Genomic DNA, 26,103 nt, shown 5'->3' on the forward strand with positions numbered 1-26,103 from the left:
ACAAATTCTGTTTGTGTGCAGTGAGTCCTTTGATGAGGAAATATAGATTTGTTGTGCCGAGCGACATTTCGGGGTTTTATGGTCAATCTGAACAGTGGCTGTGTCCAGGTAGCTGACATCACTTTTGAACCCTGTTCTTCAGATCAAGACAGGGTTCCCAGCTGTTCAGGTCCTTAAGCACGCTGAACGTTCCCTCGATATATATAAAGGAAGAACACAGCGAAAGACAGGTACAGCTAGATCAAAACTGTTTTCAGCAAACCTCAACATGTACAAAGTCCAATACTAAGGATCACCCGTGAAGAATCGAAGACCTGAATTCCCCCCCCTCCTCCCCACCCAAAAAAAAAAGTAAGAAGAAAGTTTGTGGGCCAGTCGACTGTTGGGGTTGGACCATGTGAACACACAAACCAGCAGATCAATGCAAGTGCCAAAGTGCCAAACAGAAAGGGGTCTCACGTGGTCAGGGTCTCACGTAGTCAGGGTCTCATGTGGTCGGGGTCTCACGTGGTCAGGGTCTCATGTGGTCGGGGTCTCACGTGGTCGGGGTTTTGTGTGTGCTCTGGAGACGACCCTCTTTGAAGGTCATAATTAAAGGAAAGATGAGCATCACCCTGAAACTTAGACCCTCTGTTTTGTAAAGATATATACTATTTTTAACCCTTACAAAGAGGTTGGAAAAAAAACTACTTGCACTTTTTTGCAAGAGTACAGTGTTATATAAACAAAATAGACCCCGCGATATGTTTGTGCTTTGAGAATAAGACCTTATTCTTCTCCATATGTCTGTACGTAGCTCTCTGTGTCTGTATGTACTACACTTATAAATATCTGTTCAAGCTCGTGTTCACTTGTGTGCATTGTCTTGTTAAAACGCCTGTGGTCACACCAGGAACGACCTCTCTAATGTGTAGCGTGTGTTTCAACCAGGTCTCTGCTACCTGTGCTTGGAATTTGCCATATTACCTGGCTAAAAGCCTTATCCCTGTTTGGAAGCTTTCCCACGCAGCCATTGGAAACCTGAAAGCAGATCCGTCCCACAGAGCCTGTTTTTGTGAGGAGCCTCTGTGGTCGGAACTCTGCACCGTGCCGCTGAATTCTTTTGCTTAGTGTGGCCTCACTTTTCTGGATTCTTCCCCATGTTGCAATGTGCATATCGTCCATTAGAGGGCGCCACACAACCAACTGTCGCAAACATGTGGCGCATGTTTGGTGGAGGGTTCAAACTTTTGCTTCGGCGATTAGCTAATTTCTTCCCGTCAGTCTGCCCCATTTCCAAGGGAGACAGCCGAGACACCCCCACACCTAAGCATATAGTTGCCAAAGTCCATCCCCCCTAAGTCTTTGGTGAAGGCAAAAGCGATTCGTTGACAGCCTCCGTTCTGTTTCTGCAAAGCGGCTTTTCTGATAATCGATTATTCTAAACGGTGACGCTTGATTGACGGGTGGAGGGCTGGTTCTGTAATAATCTGTTGAGGTGCGCAGTTAAGTGTGGCAGCAAATGGTGATGTGTACGCTGGAAATGCTTTTGAAACCCTTAGCTATTGCACAATGGGGGCCTGCATCTCTACACACCATCACTGGGGAAAGGGTCCTAATTTACGTGGGTGTATGAGTTACGGCGACACAACTAAGAAAAACCAAATTTGCCTTCCCCGGAGTTACATGACTGTTTAAAAAAAACCTATTATTTTTTTTAATTAAGTGACAAGTTTTAATTACAGTTTAATTGAACCGGTTGTGGTGATGGTGTACGTGCTCCGGAAATTGTCACTTTTGTGAACACTGTGATGCATTGAATCACGTTTTATACTTTTTACGATAATGAGGCTTTGTTTCTAACATTCTAGTGGCTATTTTAGGAGCATTTCTACCTTTTTTGTCTAAATGTTTCATTTGTATCCTGGATGACATTTTTTCGGTGTGTGTTTTTCCTGCCAGTACTGATTAAAACCAGCTGATTAAAAATATATATAATATGTTTGTGCGTCAGGGTCTTTTTTCGCAATCTTCAAATATGCATTTAAAACACTGGGTGTACGTTTCAGATACACAAATGACAACATTACAAATGAACCAGTTTAACGGGCTGTTGTGTTATTGTGTTGTTGACTGCCTGAAATTGCTTAAACATTTATCTGTATTTCCAAAATGGCTGGCAGATATTAGTTCAGGCTTCTGTTGGTCACCACATCGTCTGGCTCAAATCCCTTCGGAAAACTGGATCTGATTTCCACTATGTCCAGGAGGTCCCATCTATAAGCGCGCGCACCCTAGCGATCGCGATGTCATAGCTGAACGCTTTACTAACGCGTTTGTGGTGATGCTGGTTTAGACAAACCAACTGTGCTTGCAGTCTTATAAAATGATAGCACATACAATTATCTACAGTACATAATACTTGATGATGAAGATGATAACCAACTATGTTACTTATCGTTATTTAGGCTATACTACATAGCCTAGTTGTGTAGTAGGCCGTACCATCTAGGTTTGTATAATTACACTCTATGATGCTCTCACAACGACGAAATCGCCAAATGATGCATTTCTCATAATGTATCCGTCGTTAAGCGATGTATTTGTTCTGGCAAGTGAGATTACGCTGTGCTTAGATTATTGTAATTCTATATAGGTTGTGTATTTTACTATATAATTGCAGGTTTTACTATATGGTGTACAGTTTAGGTTATATATGTATTATTTCGTATGATTGTTTCGGTTATTTTTTGGGTGTGGGAACGCTCAAAAAATGCCATATAAATGAATGGTGGGCTAATACTGGCCATACGCCGTTTCGGCTTAAGAATGATTTCATAATAACGCTTTACTTTCGGGTAGTGGGGGAAACCCGTATCCGAAACGCTGAAGCGTCTTGAGTTTCAAGAACAAATATTGTATTGCAGGACACGAGTTGTCACGGGGTGTCCCTGTAGATGGCGTTGGCACTGCCCTGTAGATAGGATGCCTCACTTAGATGACCTGGTGGTAGCATCCAGTAAGGTTCACCTTTGTTCCAGTGTGACAATGAACAAAGCTTGTTACCCATCATTACGGTCATTTAAGCTGCCTCTGTGTCCGCTCCTGTGCCATTTTGGAGACGGTGCTTAGTGTTTTTCGGGGGTGATGTCAACCTGAATCACAAGGGCTACTTTTTAAAATAGAAACACTGAGTATGATGCTCATTTATATTTAGCAACTGGATTTATTATTATTATTATTATTATTATTATTATTATTATTATTAGTAGTAGTAGTAGTAGTAGTAATTTAACTTTGGTGAAGGTAAAAGTGAAATTCAGCACAATAATTTGAACCCAGATGTGGTCTATTTTGTGGCGTACCAACACGTTAACTTTTTAGTGACTTGGTGGTGAATTGGTGGATTATGTGTGAGAGGGTGGTAATGTGCTAATGCCAGACAAACTAACTCTCCATAAATCTTACGCTACAGTATACAAAATTTTATCTAAGTAATCAAACTTGTCATTAGAAGACAATTTGTAATGGTATTCTTCATCAAACTGAGTCAAACGAACAAGCAGTTAGACCGGTACTGCATATGGTGATAACTGCTGTATCCTGTTTTAATTAAGTGCTTTAATAAAAGTCATGTAAGAATAATTGCACGGATAGGCTCATGCATGTTACACTTATTCGCATATCAAACAACTATTAACAACGACAATAATAATAATAATAATAATAAGCGCATTAAGCATCCTTAATGTTATCCGTATTTCTTAAACCATCAGAAATGTAAAGGGGAAAACGCTATTATTTATTTAAATGATAATGTTCGACTTTAATTGGACATTTCATACGTAAATTGACGAAACTAGAGAAGAAATTATTAATACACTGCATGTAAGAAAACGTATTTCACGTCACAAATGAGACTGTAGGGGGCGGGTGGCGAGACTGTGCGATGTATCCGAAACGGGGGCGGAGAGGTAGGACTCTGGGAGGCTAAATGTACCCTGCATGCGTAAAAAATGGTCCTCGTCGGGTGAACCGGACAGTCATTGCAGTGCCGACGGCCCGAGTAGGGATCGAAGCAGCAGTAGGCAAAAAAACTTTAACAACTCATTTCAACTGACTGAATTTCTATAAAGGTATGTTTGCGAGTCATTTAAAACTTCTTATACATGCTTCTGTGTATTTGCATTGAAAAACTTGCTTTTATGGCAAATTACCCGATGACACTCTAAATATATCCGACATTAACTCTGTCCAGTTAAACGCCAGTGTGCTTGTTGGGTTGTATATTATAACGTAAATAGAAAGTTATCTGTATGCAAGCGCAGCCGTTTGTGCTTTAGGAATAAGATCCTGGATCGTCGCTATATATCACTCAGTAAACATGCTGTTTAAAATGACTGTTACTGGCATGTCACCATATCGTGAATAGTTGTCGGCAGTTAACTATTATCTTACTCATGCAAGGAGAAATTAAAGTTGGGTGAACATTGACAACAGCTCAATTAAAGATTCAGCAGAGAGTCACACGTGGAGAGTAATCTTATTTACTTTGAGATTAACACCGATCACATGATGCTCTTTACAGATTAAATGTCAGTCTGGAATTTCATATTAAGTTTTTTCTCATTTTTAATGCGCTTTTAGAAGTATTACCGTGCACACCTCCCAGGCAAAATAATATTAATACGCGCAGGAGTAAAATGAGAAACCAGCGTTATCACTTTTATCTGCATAGTGGATTTTTGGCGGATTTTTTTTAATCCCATGTTTTTGTGTCTAAATCTCTAGCCTTTTGCTGTGGAAAACCGGTTTCACACCCGCATGACTTCGTAAAATTGAGCTGGACTTGTGTATATTTAGACGCCACGTCTGTTCTAAAATTGTCAGGGTCATCATCTTTCCATCTGGAAGATGTGTGAGGCCTTTTTGATGTGTGGTATTTCCAGATATGAAGCCTGCAGGTTCGCTCCGAATAATATCGTGTCGTCATGTTTGGGGACAAACGTTGTGTTTGTATCATAAGCAAGAACGGAGACAGCAAAAAGTCCATTTAGGCTATTAATAAATGTTATCGGAGCTGTGAATAAAGTGTGGTCTCTTGATGATCCTAGAAATGTCTTGTTTTAATTATGGGATCCTGAATACCCCTTTACAGACTTCCATGCCTGTTTAATTCAGTCCCCGCTGCAGATCATATTGATCGGACAGAAAACACAGGGCAAGGTGCGTTTGCTGTGGGGCTGAACCGTTTTTTTTCATGCAGTTACATCATTTATAGGATCGGGGCTTATTTGGTGGACTTGTTGATAATTCAGCCCGCTTGAACCCCGCGGAAGGTAAGCCGGCTATGCGACGGGCTGTATTTGCCCAGTACTATTGGGAACTTAATTAGACTGATGGATGCTTAATTAGAGATTTCTGCATTGTTTCAGGCGTATCCCATATTATCTATAAGCGTTTTTTTGTGTGCCAGTTTATGTGTACTGTTTGTTGTAGAATCTTATATTACGGTTTTTGCGGGTAGAGGTTAAGCATTATTGATTGATTTGTTTATTGATCGCAATCGTTGCTCCCTGTCAGTGTAAGCCCAGGTGAATGGTATTGTATTTAAGAAAAATACTTGTGCTTTTTAATTTCTAATTAATTTCTAATTTCTAATGTAATTTTTAATTTCTGTTTGCTTTAATACACCTGTAGTAACAAAGGTTGTTCATTCAGCTCGGATTTTAATTCAAAATGAGAACCTGTGAACTTTTATTGCTGTGATATTTTACTGTTTGATTCGTGTTTTTAGATTCTCTCTATGGTCTAGTTAGAGCCCACTAATAAAACCGCCTGTGGAGTTTGCGCTTTTGGTTATTCCTGTAATTTTCCAAGCACTCAGTTTTCGGTCTTCTCCTTTATTGGTTTTGTAATCCATCTTGCAGCCCCGTAGATCGGGGCTGGAGGTTGCCCTGCCTCTCTTACCACACCGCTGGCATTTGTCCCCGTCGTGGTTTCGGTGACCTCCCACCGTTTGACACATGCGGTTCAGGTGTGTCCGAACGCCTCCTCGCATATGAATGAATAACGCGTGTGTTTCCTATGACACGGTGTGCCTATGGAATCCGCCTCGTGCCATCTGCTTTTCTGTAATGTCCTCTGCATCACTGTTACTCTAAATAGATCGGAATGTATAGACCTATACTTATTTCCTACTTTATAACCCTGAAATTGTTTCGTGGCTGGTACGAAATACATCAGGGAGCTTTAGAAACTCGGGAAGGACGGTAAATACGTAATTTTAAGATGATTTTTTTTTCAGCAGATAAAATGAATTCAGTTTTAAACTTTGAGACACAGAGTTTTAATACATGGATGCTGGAGAAAGGTGTAAACAATATTTCTTCATAGTGTTTTTGAGTAGGGACGGTTTTCAAAGGATGCGTTGGGGATGTTGTCTTTCCAGGAGGTGCCTTTGTTTCTCAGCTTCGAGGAATGTGTGAATCTCGCTGACATGCACGCCTGTACTGTACTTCCGAGGACGAACAGTCCTGTCATCTTCCTGACAGCTTACAGCTGTGGTCTGATGGTTTGATTTAACATCTCAGCCTTTTGCTCTGGTGATGTTCTGGATCACGTCTGCTTTTTCACGCCCTTCCCCGTATCATGGATGGGACGGGGGTTAGGTCACAGATAAAGGGGGTCTTTTGAAGGATTCCCTTACATTTTATTCGCCCATGTCCCGTTGTGTTTCACTCCCCTGCATCGGACCTGAGTCATCTCAGCATGATGTTGCCGTTCCACAATGGTCCAGCTGGTTGCTTTTGTCACAACTCGGCTGGAATGCAGCAGAACATTGGTAATGGGCTGTGTGGATTCTGGGTCCTCATAAGCGTAATTAATAAATTAACTTGTGCTTGGGTGGGTAGCTGGGATCTCCATGCACAAAATGCCAGGACTAATCCACCTTTATTCATGTCCCTGAAAACAGCTTTTCCTTCTGACTGTCTATGAGGGTAATCTTCTTGTAAATGAAATATTTTTCGATTTTGGGTTATTAGCTTGTAGTCTCCCCCCCCCCCCCCCCCCCCGCTCGTGAATTGTGTCTCTCATATGAGGAGGCTCCAGGTGTACGTGTCTCAGCTGTTGACGTTCCCCCATGACATCAAGAAGTGACCATGGACGCCACCTCCTCCTTGAAGATGACCACGATGGCCATCCAGAACTACTTCAGCTATGTGGAGGAGGAGAATTTGCCGGCCATCGTGACCCACCTGGAGAAGTTCAAAGAAGTAGACAGCAGAAGTGATGTAGGTGCCCCCCCCCCCCCCCCCCTTTAATGACTGCTGGCTTTCCCATTACAGAGAAAAGTGCCTCTCTTGAGCTGTTGGTGGACGAAAATAAGTCCGACGAGCATTGAAAACTTTCTTCGCATACCGAACCAATGAGTTGGTGACCCTAGACCCATCTCCCCAACAACATTTTCTGCTTGCTAACTAAAATGTAGATTCCGGGAAGCTGTATACTGTCATGCTTATGTTTGTCCTGACAGAGCGGACAGACGGCATTGATGTTGGCATCAGAGCAGGGCAGTCTGCAGATTGTACAGGAACTCGTCAGGAGAGGAGCCAACATCAACCTGGATGATGTTGTACGTGAACCTCCTCACTGACAAATATGATGTTGAAATGCTGATCTATCGCTGTGTACATCTCAGCCGAAGTTCTCGTGATTATTCTGCCTAGTTTCTATATCTAGTGTGTGGCTCTGCAAGTTAGGGTGCTGTTCCTGCAATCAGAAGGTTGTTGGTTCAAACCCCACAATTGGCAGAGTGATGTCACCATTGGGCCCTAGAGCAAGGCCCTTAACTGTATTGGATCTGGGCCTGTCTGACTTTGCTTCGTCTTATTTGAATAAAAGCATCTATTAAATAAAATGAAATTAAATATAATTATACTTTTATTAATCCCTATGGGGAAATAGTTTTTTCACTATCCAATCAAACTCTCCATGACACACATGTGGGTGAGAGCAAGCTTGGCAGCGAAGGGCAGCCACCTACAGCGTCACCCATGGAGCTGGGGGGTTAAGGGCCTTACTGAAGGGCCCATGGATGTGTGACTATTCTGCCGAGGCCTGGGCTCAAACCAGCGACCTTCTTATCATAGGCACAGAGGCTTACCACCCCCTGCCAAATGTGTGTATCTAGATGTAATAGTTGATCTCTTAGGTGGTTTGGACAAGTCTTCAGCCATTGGGCATTCATCCCACATCAGCAAGGCACAGTCAGTCACTCCAAAAAGCTTAGAGGAGCCTGTCTGAGGTCATACAGCTGACGATGAATAGCACATTTTCTGATGAGTACCTAGAGGGGAGACCATACCTGTGTTTAAGAAAATTACTGTGAGTCTGTATAGCAGCAACATGCAGTCACCCTGTCAAAACACCAGCTTGGGTCAAGCAGAGCAGACCTTGGCACATTCTCACTTTGTTTTTGGACTCCCCCCGTTTTGCATGAGCACTTGGTACGACCAGCTGGTACGTGAAATCTTGGACTGTACCTCCAAAGTTCAGCTGGGGGGGGGAGGGGATTGTAATCGGAGTACCTGCTATGTGCTCTCGCTTGCATTGACCCCACTCTCCCGGACAGGACGGGTGGACGGCGCTGATCTCCGCTGCCAAGGAGGGCCACGTGGAGGTGGTGAGGGAGCTTTTGGACCACAATGCCAACCTGGAGCAGAGAGACATGGTGAGGGGGGGTGGGGGTGATGTGTTGGCAATCTGACCTGCAATCAGTGGTTTCCCAAGCCTGTCCATCTCACAGTTTGTGGAATTTCTGGTCGTCTGAAAGTCCAGTGAAATCCAGGTGCACAATCTGGACCTCTTTGGGGTTTTTCCTGTAGCTGGATAAGAGCTAATTACAGCCTTCACTCTGCTTTATAGCTGCGCGTAGCTCACACACAGTACATTTTTAGTCATTAAGACGTCAGGAGGTCTTTCGCTCCTTTGTGTGGCAGAGCGGCATCCATGTTAACATGACGTTCTGTGTTTGATGACGCTCATTCTGGGCGGGATGGCTGCCCCGCTAGCATAGAAGCGAACGCTCCGCGTTGTATAATGTCGTCAGCCCTGCTCATTTATACTAATTAGCTCACGTAAGGTTTACCGTGCCGCGCTGTGCGTAAGCCTCCCTGGTGCCGGCCTGTCTGCAGGATTCGCGGTGGGGGGGTCATGCCAGGTTGGGAAGCGCACTGCCTGCCTGTCACTAACCTGGCTGCTTTTAAATAATGAACTGTAAACATGTCACGGACTGTATAAAACCGTCTCGCAGGCCAGAACGTTGAGGTCTCTAAATGGAGAATGATCCAGCAACATCCCCCGTCCTCCATTAGGGAAGATGGTGGCTTGTCTAATACAATCACCTCCATTATGTAGGCAGTTGCATCTTTAGCTTTGGTGCTGCTAACTTTGAATGTTGACGACAGTCTAAATATCAGGCATCAATAACGACTAAGACTGACACGTCGGACGAATGGCGATACATCGATTTTTAGCAAATATTGGTCGATGCTGATATGTTAACGATGCATCCTGCATCTCTACTCACAGCTCTCCTCTGCACGTCGGCTCGAAACTCTGTACTTCTGAATAATGACCGGACAACAGTAGCTAACGTACAGGCCACGCTATTATGGGATATTCAGAAGAGTCTTGTTTTCAGTGTGTGGTCGTCTAACACGCATCTGTACTATAATGCGTCTTTATTTCTGGAATCTTGTTTAAATGTATTATCTAGTTCTCAAAATGTTAATCTCAAGACTGCAGGGGAATCTTGATCTCTTGTTTTTTTGTAATGTCCAGGGAGGTTGGAGCGCCCTCATGTGGGCTTCTTATAAAGGACACACAGAGGTTTCTCGCCTGCTCCTGGAGAAAGGCGCCAGCCCCAACATCACCGGACAGGTTGGGTCGCACCTCCAGTTACCATCCAGTTACCATGAAGTGGTCTGAGAGCTTGAGGGATGAACTCGGGTGTGACTTGCGTTCTGCGTTCAGCAGTACAGCGTCTACCCCATCATCTGGGCAGCTGGACGGGGCCATCCTGAAGTCGTCCATCTCCTGCTCCAGCACGAAGCCAAAGTCAACTGCTCTGACAAGGTGGGTGTGGCCAGGAGGAGAGCCGGGCGGGTAGGGGGGTGTTGTGGTTGGCGACAGGGGTAGCGTCAGCGACTGTGTGCCTTAAGCTGCTGGGTGAGAACTTCTCATTGGTATTTAGTACATATGATACCGCAGAAGCCGTGCTGAATGGGATTTGGCGATGAGCTGGTCGTCTCATGGGTCACATGGGTGGACTGACGGCACATTTGCAGATTTCAGCCAGTGAATCCCACACATGAAGTCTTGGTCTGAAGAAAAACCTTTTAGCTGGCAGCTGCTGAAGAAATGCCACATGATGGCCCCAGTGGCACTTGAAGCATGTGGGCGGGGGGCGGGGGGGGGGCCTGCTGGATCACACCCTGACTGGCATGTACGGAAAGGGTGTCTCATGTCCGGCCAGTACTGACCTGCTTCTTGTCCTTCCTGCTCGTCCCAGTATGGCACCACACCTCTTATCTGGGCCTCCAGAAAAGGCCACTTTGACTGCGTCATGCACCTGCTGGAGAATGGAGCTGACGTCGACCAGGAGGGGGCGGTATGTAGCCCGCTGAACCTCGCCTTCTTTCTGATCTTTCTGATTCAGCCATGCTGTGGGTACATCTACAGCATAGGCAGTTCTTTAATTCCATGTAATAATTCCAAGGAGGGCTCAGCTCTCGTCCCATTGGTACTTAACTCAACGCCCAGGGTTCTTCTGTGACGGCGGTCTGGTCCGTGTTGCCCTCAGAACTCCATGACGGCGCTGATCGTGGCGGTTCGGGGCGGCTACACGGACGTGGTGAAGGAGCTTCTGAAGAGGAATCCCAACGTCAACATGAAGGACAAGGACGGAAACACGGCCCTCATGATTGCCTCCAAGGACGGACACACCGAGATCGTGCGGGACCTGCTGGAGGCCGGCGCTTACGTCAATGTCCCCGACAGGGTGGGCCAGTCGGCATTATCCTCGGCATTATCAGAACTCTTTGTAACGGGCGAGGTCACTGCCCGAGCTGAAAGCCGATTGGTCCCCACTGTCCCCTCCCCTGTCATTCACAAATTCAAAGCCTATCATTGGCTAATAATAAAATTGACCACCCTCTATGAAATATGGCTTCTTTTATTCTTTTTGTGCTGGCAGTGTGCATGTTTGGGTTGGTGTTGGCCATGAGGCTCCGTGACGGGCAGTCAGTGCCCACCCCCCCCCAACACGCTCTTGTGTTCACATTCCAGAGCGGCGACACGGTGCTTATTGGGGCCGTCAGGGGGGGCCACGTGGAGATCGTCAGGGCCCTTCTGCACAAATACGCCGACATCGACATCCAGGGGCAGGTAGGGGGCGCTGCACACCTCGTCACTGTTCATTGCGGACATGCGGGAGCCCGCCTCCCACTTCCTTATACGTCTTCAGTTTGTCTTGTGTCCCATTTTAAAAGCCAAATAAAAACTTGATTATAGCTTATGTATTAGGTAACATTACTGTAAGCTGCCTTATCCTTCCACCCTACTTGTGGCTTCTGATTTAGGACAACAAGACGGCCCTATACTGGGCTGTGGAAAAGGCTAACACCATCATGGTACGGGACATTCTGCAGTGCAACCCCGACACGGAGACCTGCACTAAGGTAGGCTCTGCCCTTTTGTATACCTCTGCTTGAGTGCTACATGCCTGCTACATGCCTGGGGTACGGTTGTAGGGTTGACTGCTGGCGGCCATTTTTGGGTCACGTGACCTACGTGACCTATCGGTCCGCTCCGTTCAGGATGCAGAGACCCCGCTGATCAAGGCCACCAAGATGAGGAACATCGAGATCGTGGAGCTGCTGCTGGACAAGGGGGCCAAGGTCTCGGCGATGGATAAGGTGGGGGGTGGGGCCGTCTCCTAATTTCTGCACGTGAACCGCATTTGCTGGCCACTTAGCCTTTGCTTGATGCTGCAGAAGGGGGACACGCCCCTTCACATCGCCATCCGGGGGCGGAGCCGCAAGCTGGCCGAGCTGCTCATGAGGAACCCGAAAGATGGCCGACTGTTGTACCGGCCTAACAAGGCCGGCGAGACCCCTTACAACATCGACTGCAGCCACCAGAAGAGCATCCTAACTCAGATCTTCGGAGCCAGTGAGCACTTCCTCTTTGGAAACCCTCTTCAGCAATGATGCTTCGGGTGGGGTGGAGGTGTTTTGTGGAAGACCAGGGCTGGACCGGTGGTACTGAAGATGGCCCAAACAAGCATGACTCTGCCCATCATATTTAATGAAATCATGTTGTATTTTCTATCCACTTCATATACCTATTGACTAGGACTAACTTAGACTATGTATATAAGTCCTTGACTGTTGAAACATCTCAAAACAAGTATCAATGGGTTCCTAAAGTAAAAGAACAAAGAAACACCTGGGACCTTAAGTATTCAGATAACGGCCATTGATGATTACCTGCCAATCTTTCCTCTGTGTATAAGGGGCAGAGTGTAGATCAGGGGGTAAGGAGGCTGTGTCTGTCACCAGAAAGTTGCTGGTTAAAGTCTCAGGTTCGGTAGAGTGATGTCACCATTGGGCCCCTGAGCAAGGCCCTTAGCCCCTAATTGCTCCAGGGTCCAGCTGACCCTGCTTACTCAAAAATATATGCTTTAGATACAAGCCGAGTGAATATAAATGCTGGATACATATTTGGGTGCAGTATGGTTACGTGGAGCCTCCCCTTTAGATCTCAGAAGACCAGCGTGTGTGTTTTGGTTTTGGTGGTGGGGCTGGTGTCCTGCTCACTGAGCCCCTGTCCCCACCCCTCTCCCTGCAGAGCATCTGTCCCCCACGGAGTCAGACGGAGACATGTTGGGCTACGACCTGTACAGCAGCGCGCTGGCGGACATCCTGAGCGAGCCCACCATGCAGCCCCCCATCTGCGTGGGCCTCTACGCCCAGTGGGGCAGCGGCAAGTCCTTCCTGCTCAAGAAATTAGAAGGTACCGCCCCCAGTACCTCCCCCTCACTCCTGGCTGTCCCCAGATGGGGTGGGAGGTGGATTTGTAGTCCTAAAGGTAGGGCCGGCCCACCCCCTTTCTGGGCCCTAAGTTAATTCAGTTAATTAGTAGTCTTTCGTCTTCTTCCTTCCCGTTCTGATAGCCTGATCAGATGGGGGGGGGGGGGGGGGGGGGGGGGGGGGGGGTTAGGGTTAGGGCGTCCTGGTGGCTGCAGAGCTCTAAGTCGTTGTTTACTTCACTTATCCCTTGGGCGGACGCTGCCTTAACGGTTCTCAGAAACACTTCCACGGGCATATAGACGAGAATATTTGGGAGCTGAATTCTGCTCGTCTCCCGCCAGAAATGGACCCTGTGCCCTTTAAAGATGGCCGAACTTTATTTCTGGGATACTGGGTTATTCTGCTTAGTTCCTGTAGCACATTACAGATCTTTTTTTTTTCCTCAGCCTTGGCTTCTGTATGCTTTTTGGGGTAATTAAGGTGATGCTGGCTGTCGGGTCGCCTGGTGTTTTGAGGCACAGAGCGGGCGGTAATTAAAGCGTACCTGCCAAGGCCTGCAGGATCTACGCCCGCTGAGCTAACGGCGTGCAGCTGTAGCTCTTAAAACTGCTTCGCTGCTGCAAGCTACGCCTGCGAGTCTCAGCCAGATCTCCCCGCAGACGAGATGAAGATGTTCGCCGGGCAGCAGGTGGAGCCCCTCTTCCAGTTCTCCTGGCTTGTGGTGACCCTGACGCTCCTGCTATGTGGCACCGTGACCCTGGCGCTTGGCTTCACCGTGGACCCCCGTCTAGCCGTGGCCGCGGCCCTAACCCTGCTCGCCTTGCTCTACATCTTTTTCGGTAGGGGCACTGCTCAGGATCTCCACACATCTACGGCGGCGTTTCCCAGTCCGGCCCTCGAGGATCCACAGATGATCCATGTTTTTGCTCCCTCCCAGCTGACTACCACTGTGAGGGAGCAAAAATGCAGGGAGCCGGAGGGAGCGAGAATGTGAACCGTCTGGCTCCCCGAGGACCAGGTTGGGAACCACTGACCTATGGTACCTGCAACCTAAGCGCCACTTAGCATTATGGTTACATAACGTCCCCAAGTGCAATAAGTAGCTTCTACTCTCCCTTCGTCCTCAAACACAAGCTAACTAAACTTCTCTGTTATGTATAAACCACGAGGTCAATGGGTTTTAGCTCTAAAATGAATTTAAATGTAAATAAGACATTTACCACCAGAGGGCAGTATTTCTATAAAAATAAATCGATGAATTACAGCACTTTTGAGCTGTTTATGATCACATAATAGCCCAGCCTCTGCATTTTCATCCACAGAGACGTTAAACATTTAAACATAATGCTGACTTGTTTATTAACTTATCAAGACTGCCACAGCAGCTCTCGAACCCGCAACATCATGAACATGTGAAGTCAGAGCCCTGCCCTAAATCCTGAAATAGTTGCTGCATGACACAGGTGTGAATAAATTACACTTAAACCCCTTACTTTAAATTAGTTACTGTCTAGTTCCACCATGTGTGAAGAACATGGCCCAGAGCCCAATGATTCGGAGCTCGTCCTCGCCTCTCTGTCTCCCCCTAGTGGTGGTTTATATTGGTGGCCGCAGAGGAGGTGACAGTTGGACCTGGGTGCTGAGCACGCGCCTGGCCAGGCATGTCGGCTATCTGGAGCTGCTGCTCAAGCTGATGTTCGTCAACCCCCCCGAGCTGCCAGAGCAGACCACCCGCGCCCTGCCCGTCAGGTACCGGCGGGTGGAGGGGTTCACGATCTGGGCTGAACGCTTGCAGGTTCATCATTCTACGAGGGAATTCCCTCCGGGGTCTCTGTCGTGTTGCTGTGAATCAAGACCAGCGTGAGAATTTGTGTCTCATTAGTTGTGTGGCTTTTTGTATTGGAGCTTCCTTCCTTTCAGAGGAGCATTGAAGTTGTACCGTTAAAATTATTAAAAATTTAAACCAATTCAGATCAATAAAATATCATCCATCTGGGATCAGTGACGCTCCTTCTGATTCAAACTCTGAACTGCATTAACCTGTGGGGTCTCCGGTTCTCGGCCTTCGTCTCAAGCCTTTCCCCATTTTACTGTGACAGGTTCTTGTTCACCGACTACAACCGGCTCTCCAGCGTGGCGGGGAGACTTCCATGGCGGAGATGATCGCCACCCTGTCTGACGCCTGTGAGAGGGAGTTTGGCTTCATGGCCACCAGGCTCTTCCGGGTCTTCAAGACAGACGAGACGCAAGGTGTGCCAGAGAATCCTCGGCATTGTACTGCTGCTGGCATGCAGAAATGGGCGTCTGATCTATCTCATCATCAATATCTATAGTATCATAGAAAATAGATTCTAATAGATTGGGAAATTGTGATGAGATGTCTATTAGGTACTGAGATCCTAGTTGTGTAAGCTACTTCATTTTTTTTGTTGGTCTTTCAGGGAAGAAGTGGAAGAAGACTTGCTGCGTGCCCTCCTTCGTCATCTTCATCTTCGTCTTGGGCTGCCTGATCACAGGCCTGACCCTGTTGGCCGTCTTCAAGGTGGATGAGCAGAACCTGACGGTGAACGCGACCCTGATTGCCATGGCGTGTGCTGTGGGCCTGGGCCTGCTGCTGAACTGCCGCACGTGGTGGCAGGTGCTCGATTCGGTGCTGCACTCTCAGCGCAGGCGGCTGCACGGCGCAGCCAACAGGATGCACAAGCTGAAGAGCGAGGGCTTCATGAAGGTGCGTGCGTTTGCGCATGCGAGTGTGTGTCCCGCTCATGTGGTCTTCACACATCAAAGCCGTCCATATGAAGCATTGCTTCTTAGTCTTTGAGATTATATGTGTTTTTGGCACCTTGTTGATTTTTTTTTTTTTGAGCTCTCAAAGGTGCATTGTGGTTTACGGACCCCGTTCACTGACTTGTGCTGCCCCACCCTTCTTCACCTCATCCCGCCCTCCACACCTTGCCTCGCCATCTGCCTTCACAGGTCCTGAAGTGCGAAGTTGAGCTGATGGCTAAGATGGCGAAGACTATCGACTGTTTCACCCAGAACCAGACACGCCTGGTCGTGATCATCGATGGGCTTGACTCCTGCGAGCAGGACAAGGTCCTGCAGATGCTAGACACGGTAAGGGTGGGATGTGGTCACTCTACCAACAGGGCGGCGCCGTTGACCTTTACCAAATCGAGAGTGATCTTCAGCCGCTGCACAAACCAAACGCAGCCAAGTTTGTCATTATTTCTTTATGACTGCTATCTATCTGAGATTTTCGAAATTGTAAAATATCAGTTTTTAGGAGCAAAAATTTTTAGTTACCTGGAAAGTTAAAAAAAAAAAAAAAAAAAAAAACGGGATTTTGATCCCCGGCATCCTAGAAGAGTACAGCACCAGGGAGATCCTTTTCGATCATTTCCCAGAAACCCACATGAGAACTTATTGGTTATTAAAATGCAGGGCCTCCTCATGGTATGACTATGCAGAATGGGCTTTAGGCTGACACACCCCCCCCCCCCCCCCGGGAATGGATCTCCTGGGGTAGTTTTTGGAGTTGATCTGCAAGCCCTCCAGGGGATCAAATTCTTTTCTCGTTGAGATTAATAGAATTTTCCTCCAGCCAAATGCTATTTGGTGGGGTGGGGTGGTGGATAATCCCCTTGAATTGGCAGACCCTTCTGGGACTAATAAAATCCTCCATCCTGCAAAGTACAGCTAATGAATGACTGTTTTGTAAGGCCTGTTTGCTGCTTCCTGCTCCGATTCGGAGGTCCGTTGCGGGGGTTTCGATAGGACCCTGCAAATTAAATTTCTTCGGAAAACCAAATGTTTTTCCAGGGCCTTGGGGGGGGGGGAGAGATGATATTTGTACGTCGCGGATTAAATAGATGAATCCCAGTGGAAAGATTTATTTTCTTTGAAAAACTGTGAGCGGGTTTTGTGGCGACAGGCTGTGGGGCATTAGCGTGCAAACGGCTGCTAACTGGGGCAGGGAGCGTCCATGTGACATTTCCATAGTGACTGAGCATCTCCTACAGTCCTGGAAAATCCCGATAGGTTGCAGCACACAATGTGAACTCCCCCCCCCCCCCCCCCCCCCCCCCGTGTGTGACCAGGGGAAATGTGATGGGGGTGACCTCTGCATACATTCCTCTTTTTTGTATGTGTGTGATTTATAGCAAGCTGTTGTATGTTAGTTTACATCTATTAAGTGTACAGTAAAAGTGTAAATAGACTGTAGGAACCTACTTTAAAAAGTTAACTTTATGAAAGTAATGCAATTTAACGGCCTGATATTTGTCAACTTAAAAAAAAAAAGCCTTGACAGTTTAAAAATTATGGGATGCGTGTATATATAATTTCAGACAAAACAAATGAAAAACATGAATAACGCTCTTGCTCTCCTGTTTTTCACAGTAGTGCCATTGATTAATTTAGCATCAAACGCCACCTTTTGCCATCAAACTGTACCAAAGAGTATGATGGGAGGATGATGGGAAATGTCTCACCTTCCAGGTGAGGGTGCTGTTCTCCAAAGGCCCTTTCATCGCCATCTTCGCCAGCGACCCGCACATCATCATCAAGGCCATCAACCAGAACCTGAACAGCGTGCTGCGTGACTCCAACATCAACGGACACGACTACATGCGCAACATCGTGCACCTGCCCGTCTTCCTGAACAGCCGCGGCCTAGGAGGGGTTCGTCGGCTGTGCGCCACGGCGCCCCCCAGTGGCGATGCCGCCGGCCCGGACGGTAACCGGTCCACTTGTCTCGCCGGCCCCCTCCTGGGCCCAGTGTGACAGACCCACCTGGGAACCATCTAGTTTTGGATATGATCATGTGACTGAAATCAGCTGTTTATGGTCATAATCAGGTCTGTCAGATAATTATGTGCTTACTTCAGAGCTGCAGCCTTGGTTTAATACAAAGTAATAGTTCATTTTAATACTTCGCTGTGATTTTGTAGGCCCTGGTTTAAGCCTGAGAATCGCGTAAACTGAAACGAGATCCGGGGCGATATGTGGCTCAGTGGGCTAAGCCTCCATGCCTTTGGGAAGGTTCCAGATTCAGCAGAACAGTCACATGTCTGTGGGCACCTGAGCAAGGCCCTTAACCCCCCAGCTCCAGGGGGACTGCATGCTAGTTGACCCTGTGCCCCCCCAAGCTTACACTCACATCTGTATGTGTCACACGGGGAGAAAGATAGGGTAGGCGAAAAGAGAAGTAATTAATAAAGCATCTCCTCTACTTAAGACTATTCCCTTGTACAGAGATTATCATTCGTCATTATTGTATATAAAACCAGAGCCTATAGCCATATATAGTCTGTAGATGTGCTGAATAATTGGTATACAGTGTGTTGGTATATGATCAGGGATGGATTGTAAGTGGTGTGGTGGTTAGGTTATGGTATGGGTGCCTCTCTCCTTCTGCAGACGGCCATGAGATGGTGGACAGGAAGGTGTCCCAACACAGCCTCGGGGATCAAAGCCGGCTGGGCAGCAGGGTGGCACCAAACCGCAGGGTAAGGATCCTGAAGCCCCACCCCTGGAAGTCACGGGGCCCCAGCCAGGGGCCAAAAGAATGTTGTGATATCACAGTAGCTGGACCCCGATCCAGCTGTTTGAGCCTATTTATCAGTTTGTTGACGGTAGGGGGGGGTAGTTGGCACAGAAGTGCCCACTTGCCGGGTGAGGTGGGCGCCCGTCTGTGGGTCGCGGGCAGTGGCTCTAATTGATTTAATGTCTGTTTATCCTTCCTGCTGCGATGCCATTGGCTAATGACAGGGTGCAGCGGCAGAGGATCGCGCTGACAAAGCGATGGCGCCAGGGCTGCTTGCGGGAGGCTAAGTGTCTCTGCCCCTCTCTCGCGGGCGCCATTTGTTTGCAGCGTGATTTATTCATCCCGCCAGCTCCCCCTCTTCCTCGCTCCCCTTATTCCAGCAGGTTCTTTGTCTCTTCCTGCTCCTGACCCCTTCTCCTCAGGTCGTGATTCCATCCTTCGAACTGGTGCTACAAAAAAAAGAGGCAAACAAGAACAAGTATATAAGCAAGATAAGAGGAGGCCTCACCCGTCTCTCCCATCTAATTTCAGTGGCGAGATGTTTTTCTGTATTTCCAGGGGACAGGGTACATGGAGAGAGCTACGCAAGGCCCACTTGCAGGCCCCCTGAACTTCGTCTTGCCCCAGGACACCTACCGTCGGAGGCAGATCCAGAGAAGTCTGACCAGGCAGATGTCCTTCGACCTGACCAAGCTGCTGGTGACAGAGGACTGGTTCAGTGACATCAGCCCCCAGACTATCAGGAGGCTCATCAACATCGTGTCTGTCACAGGTACCCCGGTGTGACTTTCCCTGACCGATATCCAGCCTATATCAAGGTTATACCGAGCATTCCCGTGAGCGTGTCAGATTCCCATGATCTCCATGCCTGTTGTGGCATGCTAATGCTAACCTGTTAAATTTTCTCTGTGCCTGTTACAAAAAACCAGGTCGGCTGTTGAGGGCCAATCAAATCACCTTCAGCTGGGACCGCCTGGCATCCTGGATCAACCTGACTGAGGAGTGGCCCTACCGCACCTCCTGGCTCATCCTGTTCCTGGAGGAGACTGAAGGGGTGCCCGACAAAGTGACTCTCAAGACCATCTATGAGAGGTCTGTGGAGTGGGGGGAGGGAGGGCTCAGGTGGGTCTCATTTTTATTTAGTGGTTTAGTAACACAACCCATATTGTGGAAATGCATTAGTGCATGAGCAAGGGTATACACAGGGGCGGGAGCCCAGCTGAAAGCTGATTGGCCCTTTCTCTGTCACTCACTGGCTTCAGTACATGTCATTCATGTCATAATAAGGTTGATCCCTTGGTAAGAATTATGCTCCCTCTCACACTCCCCATCTCAAGGTTGTTGGTCCAAGTTTGTTAGCATTATGCTGCATGCTACCCTAGTTAAGTATTGTGTGCCTAAATCCTCATGTAGTCATGTGCACTCGTTACACTGTGTCCTATTGTGATCGATATGTAAACGCTGCTGATGATTCATATTTGCCGTCAACTTGGGTAAAGAGCGGTATGACTTTCAGGGTCCAGCAGGTGGCAGTAGGGGATTTTTTATGTGCAAACTGAGCACTGGCTCATTGCCTCGTGGAGACCGTATCTGAAGCACGCTCTGTGCATGTGGACGTTGTGTAACCTCGCATTTAAATTGCACATCTGTAACAGGAACGGAGTCAGGCTGATATCATTCCGTGGCATGGTAGATAGGTGACAAAGACGTTTAAAGGGGCTGATATGGCATTCACCAATCCGTTAGGCCGGGCCATGGTGTCCCCTCGCTATTGGGTGCCGGAGGGTCGCCCTTTGAAGATTGCTGCATGTTGGGGGATGTTTGAGTGTCAGATACCCAGAGGTCTGAGATATCAGCAGCGCTGTGTGTGTGGCCACGCAAGGTCCGAGTCCTGGGGTATAGCAGGGATGTGCATCGGACCTGGACCATGTGCAATCGCATGTCAACTTAGCGCCACTCTTTCTTTTTATTTTTTTGCCCGATTAGGAAGCCATATCTTTGGACACATTGTGGATAAGACTGTGGGGGCCCTTTGCTGCTCTTTTTCTTTTTGTGAAGTTGCTTGGGGTGGGGGGGGCGGCGATGGGGGTCTGTGAATCATGCATCTCGCCTGCGCTTTTTATAGAAGAATGAGTCACAGCACCCATTTTGGTCGTGGCTTGATGAGAAACTGGGCAGATAGCCCCCCCCCCCCGAGGTCCTCATGCAGTCTGAGGGGTGGGTCAGTGTGTAACCGCATTGATCGGGGCCACAGAGCACGGGTTCAGGCAGGAAGCATGGCTCAGGCCCTCAGAGGTCAGCTGTCGCTTTGTGTTTTGGTCACAGGCCGCTGTTCCTGACCAGAGAGAAGTTTCTGGGTAGCTGGGGCCCTGTTCGTTGTTTCTGCATGTTGGCCCATTTATTCCATAATAATAACATAATAGCATTATTATTGTTGTTGTTTGTTGTTTATTTTCCCCTGTGACTGGTTTAAATTTTAACTTCGTTTATCATGGTGTTCCCCACACCCAAACAATCAACCCACCCTCGCATTAGGGTCGCGTCCCCAGCGAGGCTCCGGTGTGCTAATCTTCAGCAGAATGTGCGTAATCTGGTAATAACATCAGCTTCTCCTGATTAACGCCGTGGCCAGGCTGTGCCGGCAAGCAGAAAGTGCCGAAAAGCACCTTTTAAAAACAATGGCGGCAGTGTGTCCCGGAGCCGTTAGCTAAAGCAAATGGGGGGGGGGCGGGGGGGGTGGGTGTACGGGAAGTCAAGGGATTCGCCACGCTTACCCTGCTGAGAAGACGGTGATTTAAACCTCCAGCCTGGAACCGGTATGGTCCGGTTGAAAGCCGTCTCACGGTGGGTCCCCAGAAGGCTGTACGTGTGCTTAATGCAGACCTTTGTTTACAAATTTGATCATGATATTTCTTTCTTACTTCATTTTCAAACAAAACTGGACTAATTGCCAGATAATACTAGAAAAAACAAAGATTCTGCCTTTTCTTTCTGTCCTCATGGGTAATTAATAGGGCCAAACCGAAGGGAAATGTCCTTTTTTTGGGGGGGTTATTTACTGTATTTTGGTTTCCAACCAAAAATAGATTGTGTGACGTCAGAATGTGTGACAGTGTGAAGAAACCAAACCAGGAGGAACAAACGAAAACAGTTTCGAAGATTTGAAATTTGCCCGTAGAAAAAAGCGCTCCAGCTAACTCTGGGTACATTTTGGTCTGCTCCGGTCCTTGGGGGAATTTATTTATGGAACTCAAATCCTGACCTTAGCAGGAAGTGCGGCCCATTGAGCTGGTTCTGGTCTGACATCTGGCGCCACGTCGCTGCCAGGAACCCAGCGGAACCGGTGTGGGCCGAGCCCCCTGTACCTGGACCTGTCCCCATCTTCACTCACGGCCACCGGCCTCGACGGGGTCGAAAGGTGCTTTCTCTGACCCGGTCTGAATTTGAGGAAGGGGGGGGGGGGGGGGAGGTCCCGTTAGAGCTCCTCCTTCCTTCATATAGGGGAATTGCAACCTTGTGGTTTCTCTCTATCCGCGGAATTCCATTCCCCCGCGATGCAGGTGGCTTGCTCAGCCTGTCCGCTCCGAATTTCAGGCTCCTAATTCCTCGACGTGGCCCGCCAGTCCGCCGTCTGCGTTGCCGTGAACAATTACCGCTGACGTTCCCTTTTTAATTCGCGGGCCCAGCGTACAAAGGCCTCTGTCAGAGCCTTCAAGTCCTGCATTCATTTTTGAACAATTGCTTCTCAGTGATCCGCGCGAACGTGGGCTTTTAACCGCCACTCTCCCAACTGTTAAAAGTTTTAACTGATGACATTTGAAATGAACACATGGAAAGCGATTTCAGATAATTAGAAAGCCTCTTCTCCCAAGTACTGAAACATTAAGATGACATACTGTTCATTCAGGATTACTTTAATTGGGCCAATTATTGTAATTTGCTTGCAATTACGTGTTGAGATAAAAGCATTTTGTAAAGCACATTTGTGCGATTTCTTTTGTGTTGAATCCTAATAACCAGCTAAATGCTACTTATGAAGAAAGAGCCATTTTTATATTATTTTTTTAGTACTTTTTGAACTTTTTTTTGTAGCTGTGAGTGACTGACACATCGTCGCCTTTTCTGCCCCTCCTGACCCCCCCTGTGATATTGTCATGTGGCGTCCCGTAAATAAACCTGGGAGGTGTACAGAGATACAGAACCATTTCCATTTTCCTTTCTTCGAGTGGCTGTTGCTTCAGCTCAGTTTGAGCAGAGAACGAACGCAATTTAAGAAGTTAGCATTAACCTCTAGGTGGCAGGACGGTTAAGGTTCCCAGTTCCAATCCTGCGAGGGACCTCCGCTTTGTGTCCTTTATTCTGAAGTTTGGGGATATCATGCTAAGTTGCTTAGGCGTTTTGAAAATAAAGTTTATTAGAAATGAATTATAGCTGTCAATCTGTTTATTGCCATGGAGCACGGCTAACATTGCTGTTTGTGAACCCCAGTATCATAGAAGGTGAGGTTATTCAAGGCTACGTAAGCCCGTAAATGTATGCCGTGCTGTCCAGGAGCCGTTGTGCGTGAGGAACACATCTGAATGGGCCCATCTGTCTGACCCAGCAGACACGCCACACCCCTGCCCTCTGATCTCACAGACCCTCCGGCGAATGACGCACCTCTGTTTTGCAGAGTCCGAGCCAGATGACTCCCCTGGACAGTGCATTCTGGGATGCAAAGGGTGATGGAAATCCTTTTCAGTCAGGCCCCTAGAAACCAAGACAGTAAAAAGATATGACCTGTGAAAATGTCTGACAGACATAGAGATCATCCCACGTCATATGGCGGGGGATTTGTGCACTAGGAGTAAAATAAAGACTGGTTAGTCGCAGCGCAGTGGCCTTTGTGAATCCTCTTTATTCTGTGTGCTGTTCCACACATTTTAATGAGTCTTTTCCAGCTTCCCCCAGACAAACACCAGAGCAGAGGAGGCTCTCCCGCTTAATTGGGACCCGCTCCAAATATATACCCTGCTCCCTGTGTAATTAAGCCCACAATATCCGCTCATTCTGCACCCTGCCCATCCTTCCACGGCCCGTTTTGGGACAGGAGTGCTGACACACTGTTCGCCGGTTTTCCCGTGGGATCTGTTTCGGATGGATAGTCCCTCGTCGGTTCCTGTGATCCTGGGCCCCCACGTTGGTGGGTACGGTTCTCCGCATTGGCAAGACAACGCCGCTGAGCTCAGCTGTGTGACTGTGGCTGTTTATGCTCAACTGGTTTGCAGAAATGAAATCTTTCTCTGGGTTTGTAGTTTCTGAACCTGAAATTCCTAACACCGGCCGTATGCTGCGGACACGTCAAAAACATGGAGTTTGCAGCGTGCAAAAGATGTCAAATTATCCCGCACGGACCTGCAGGTTCACCCCAAAGATGTATTTTTTATGCAGGCAGCTCTTGACTTGCATAAAACGGACATAAAAGAAATCCAAACAAGCACAAGAAATGTAGTTTTACGGAAGTGCTGATGCAGAAACATAACGTACGCCCAGAAGTAAATTACCACTTTATAAATGTTTCGTACATAGTACTAGTATATTGGCTTGCGTGGTTTTTGCTGTAAGGTGTATTAAATGGTTTGGGAAGGTAAATTTAATTTACAGTTTGAGCAGATTACTTAAGTCGAACAAGAAGTGCTTTGTGTGTGTGTGTGTGTGTGTGTGTGTGTGTGTGTGTGTATTACATTGTGGGGCCCAAATTTCCCCACAACAAGATAAACACGGTTATTTTGACGTTGTGGGGACCATGTTTTCATTGTGTAGCTGCAATCACGAAATGGAAAATACCAAAAGTAGTGTGTTTTGTGTAGTTATTTATTGTTAAGGTTAGGGTTGGGTAGGGGTTAAGGTCGTCATTGCTGGGATTACGGTTATGACCATAGAAATGAATGGCGAGTCTCCACAAAGATATGAATACAAATTGTGTGTGTGTGTGTGTACTCTGTGAAGGTCCAATTATGGTTCTGGAGTCTGAGAGCCTTCCTATATCATCAGGATCAACACTAGAGATACTGCATTGAAGGCCAGTCTCTCACAGTCTGAAAGGCAGTTAGGTTATAAATCTCAGGCCTGATGCATCTGGACAGAAATTCCAGTGCGGGGAGCTGGTTGTCATCATGGAGCCTCGGCGATTGTTCTCCACCCCTGAAGGTCACGTTCTGGAAGACTCCTGAGTGAAAAAAAAAACGCAACGATGACGATCCGGACCGGGTTGGAGCTGGATGATCCTGGGGCTCCCGCTCGCGTTCACTGGGAAAGGCTGTCCGTCCATCGCCGGAAAGCTGCGTGACGTCCACTGGGGATTGTGATGGCCATTGTTGTCCGCTCTGTCAGGAACACTGGTCCTCTTCACGGATTCCTCCTAATAAATATGCGAGTGCATTTCTCAGCCTCTGCGGGGCTGTTCCTTTGGGCTGCACCGGGGCGGGTCGCGGCGGCCCACGCTGGGAATTTGGAGCCCTGGTGGCAGGAGAAGAGAGGGAAGATTGTATGCCAGCCCCCCCCCCCCAACCACCCCTGTCAGCTGCAGTAAGTAGGAGTTCAGAACAAGAGGAACGGAGTTAGTTTATTCTCTTATTTTTTTGGGCCTGAGTAGCACTGAGATCAGCACTCAGAGTGGGTGGCAGGGGCCCAAACTCCCTTGCAGGATTTAGACATTTTACTGCCCTTTGTGGCAGATCAATGGTTTTATTGTTCAAGATGGCTGCCAACTCCCTTATGATCCATCCCCCTCTTCACCGGTGAAAGGCGGCTACTGTCGCATTCAGACCTGGAAGCTACTTCCAGGTTCATGCCGTTAGATATTGGATCTGAATGTAGGTGTTTTGTTTATGTGCCTGTCAGCCAGAAGTAATCGATTTTGATTACTGGATTTGGAGACCGTCTTGAGCAGCGTCTTAATCAGTTGGGACGGTGCGGGAGGTTTGTAAGAGGCCCGGCATTCGAACCATAGGCATTTTGGCGAAATGTACAGGGGAGGACGGCGGAGTATGATTTGGGGAAAAAACCGCGATCCAAACACAAGCCGGGAGATTCGGACTCATGTGTCTGTTTGTTTGTTTGGGTTTGTTTTCACTCGAGGCGACGTTGTTCGGTCTCTGAGCAAATGTCCTCCTGGCGGGTGGGATCCGGAAGCTTCCAGTCGTCCGAAGGAAGGCAGGGATACCTGACGGCTGGCCAGAGCGCAGGCAGACGCGACTGATGGATCAGTCTGTCGCGAATCTGGATGGCGGAACCGGACGGCGGCGTCCCGGTAGCCGGGAGGGGGCTATTGGCCGGCGCGGCGAGCAGCTGCCGTGTTGTCCTTGGAAGAGGCCGCTCTCCCACGTTTGCGGGCCAGGCTAAACATGGCGTCCGGCGAGCCGGCACCGGCTCCCGCCGCGGACGCGGGCTAAACCTTTCACTTGGCGGCGTTCTTTAAAAACAACAAAAAGAGAGAGA

At 47.9% G+C, this 26,103-nt stretch overlaps 1 protein-coding gene across 1 annotated transcript in view; it reads left to right on the forward strand.

Annotated features, from left to right (window-relative positions):
• Window positions 1–5,324: 5,324 nt before the first annotated feature.
• The window catches only part of kidins220a (kinase D-interacting substrate 220a), a 32,351-nt gene continuing 11,572 nt past the window's right edge, over window positions 5,325–26,103 (forward strand). Inside the window, 23 exon segments of the mRNA XM_049005127.1 lie at window positions 5,325–6,823; window positions 7,135–7,274; window positions 7,517–7,615; window positions 8,615–8,713; window positions 9,826–9,924; window positions 10,018–10,119; window positions 10,556–10,654; window positions 10,847–11,044; window positions 11,332–11,430; window positions 11,625–11,723; window positions 11,862–11,960; window positions 12,039–12,216; window positions 12,895–13,059; window positions 13,736–13,915; window positions 14,666–14,825; window positions 15,176–15,207; window positions 15,210–15,326; window positions 15,518–15,804; window positions 16,053–16,193; window positions 17,577–17,814; window positions 18,498–18,586; window positions 19,183–19,396; window positions 19,554–19,746. Of these exon segments, the coding sequence (XP_048861084.1) occupies window positions 6,751–6,823; window positions 7,135–7,274; window positions 7,517–7,615; window positions 8,615–8,713; window positions 9,826–9,924; window positions 10,018–10,119; window positions 10,556–10,654; window positions 10,847–11,044; window positions 11,332–11,430; window positions 11,625–11,723; window positions 11,862–11,960; window positions 12,039–12,216; window positions 12,895–13,059; window positions 13,736–13,915; window positions 14,666–14,825; window positions 15,176–15,207; window positions 15,210–15,326; window positions 15,518–15,804; window positions 16,053–16,193; window positions 17,577–17,814; window positions 18,498–18,586; window positions 19,183–19,396; window positions 19,554–19,746 (3,200 nt within the window). The 5' untranslated portion in view covers window positions 5,325–6,750.

This window comes from Brienomyrus brachyistius, unplaced genomic scaffold (assembly GCF_023856365.1).
Source record: "Brienomyrus brachyistius isolate T26 unplaced genomic scaffold, BBRACH_0.4 scaffold148, whole genome shotgun sequence".
NCBI classification, from domain to species: domain Eukaryota; kingdom Metazoa; phylum Chordata; class Actinopteri; order Osteoglossiformes; family Mormyridae; genus Brienomyrus; species Brienomyrus brachyistius.